At 37.0% G+C, this 1,346-nt stretch overlaps 1 protein-coding gene across 1 annotated transcript in view; it reads right to left on the bottom strand.

The window, feature by feature from the left end:
* Window positions 1–773: 773 nt before the first annotated feature.
* The window catches only part of LOC109479996, a 3,006-nt gene continuing 2,433 nt past the window's right edge, over window positions 774–1,346 (bottom strand). The window contains exon 4 of the mRNA XM_019782094.1: window positions 774–955. Coding sequence (XP_019637653.1) covers window positions 851–955 — 105 coding nt within the window. The 3' untranslated portion in view covers window positions 774–850. The remainder of the gene's footprint in view (window positions 956–1,346) is intronic.

Genomic DNA, 1,346 nt, shown 5'->3' with positions numbered 1-1,346 from the left:
AAGGGGGGAATCAGTCGTCAATTGACTATGACACCTTATCTGCGTGCAGCGCTTTCAGTAAATATTTACCACTACGGTAATACATGTACACGTACTATCACTGCACGGGGACACACCTGTATACGTAGTAGGTCATAGGTCACATCGACCACAGGTCAGTGACCTGTAGGTTGAAACCTACGGGCATGTAGACAAGACACAAGACAGCTTTTAACCAAGGTTTGTAATATGTTAGTACCAGAAACATTTACCTCTTTTAATGCGTCAGTTTTCATACTGCCAACAAGGGCAGATTAATGAAATAATAATAATAATGTGATAATCAGTACTAAAGATGCCTTTCCGTAAAGATTATTTGACTTCTATTTGTCCTTACTGAGGCAAATCGTGTAAATATCAATTGCTTATTTGCGTTCGCGAACACTGATACATATGTGTACATAACCTCAAATTATGTGTATACGGCTCTACTCTGTTGAACATGTGGTAAAACAAAAACATTTGTACATGGGTCGTCTAGTTACATATTGTTACTTTTTTAATCACTTATAAAAATTGTTGTTTTATTTGTTATTTATTTGTTCTTTTTTAGTTACTATCTATTTCAAAAACATGCGCAATAGAGAGTAATATAGACCATATCGGTTCATGTTTTTGCTATTTATGTTTACACTATATTTTAAGAAATAAAAAAGTACAAATATATTCATATAGCCCCATTTCCGAAGTAAGGCGGAATTGTTCAACACTATGGACTTCTTTCTTTCTTTTTCTTTCTTTCTTTCTTTTTTCTTTTTTTCTTTTTTTCTTTCTTTCTTCCTTTCTTTCTTTCTGTTCTTCTTTTTTCTCTCTAGATAGACCCAGATGGCTCCCGAACTTGTCCGTATGGCGGAAGAGACCCCTCTGTCTCACGCAGCCTCTCAGCGAATGAGTTCACCAAGATAACGCCATAAATCTATAAAAAAACAAATACAAAAGTCTGAGAGTAGCATGAAAGTTCACCTGTGTTGGTACAAATCATTATGAAATAAAGACTGAACTTTAACTTCCAACACTAGATATATAGAATTGGGACTTACCCCAAATTTTCGGTTGACTCCATCATAAAAATCCTTGATTCTGAACCGGACTTCTTTGCAAGAGGAGTTAAGGAGGCAGTCTACATAAGAGCTCACAGACCTACCCTGAACAGAGACGGGGGGCGACACAAGTTATCTGGCACGTATGACCCGCTACTACGGTCACGTGTCTCTGACGTCACGTTCCAAGAGTAGACGGGTCCATTCCGTGAACAGATCTGATTATTTATCCCAACTATTTAGCACCGTAATGTATTTTAATGTAAA

The sequence above is a fragment of the Branchiostoma belcheri genome, unplaced genomic scaffold (assembly GCF_001625305.1).
Source record: "Branchiostoma belcheri isolate BF01 breed outbred unplaced genomic scaffold, Haploidv18h27 scaffold5, whole genome shotgun sequence".
NCBI classification, from domain to species: domain Eukaryota; kingdom Metazoa; phylum Chordata; class Leptocardii; order Amphioxiformes; family Branchiostomatidae; genus Branchiostoma; species Branchiostoma belcheri.
This window is presented reverse-complemented; position numbering and strand designations above follow the sequence as displayed.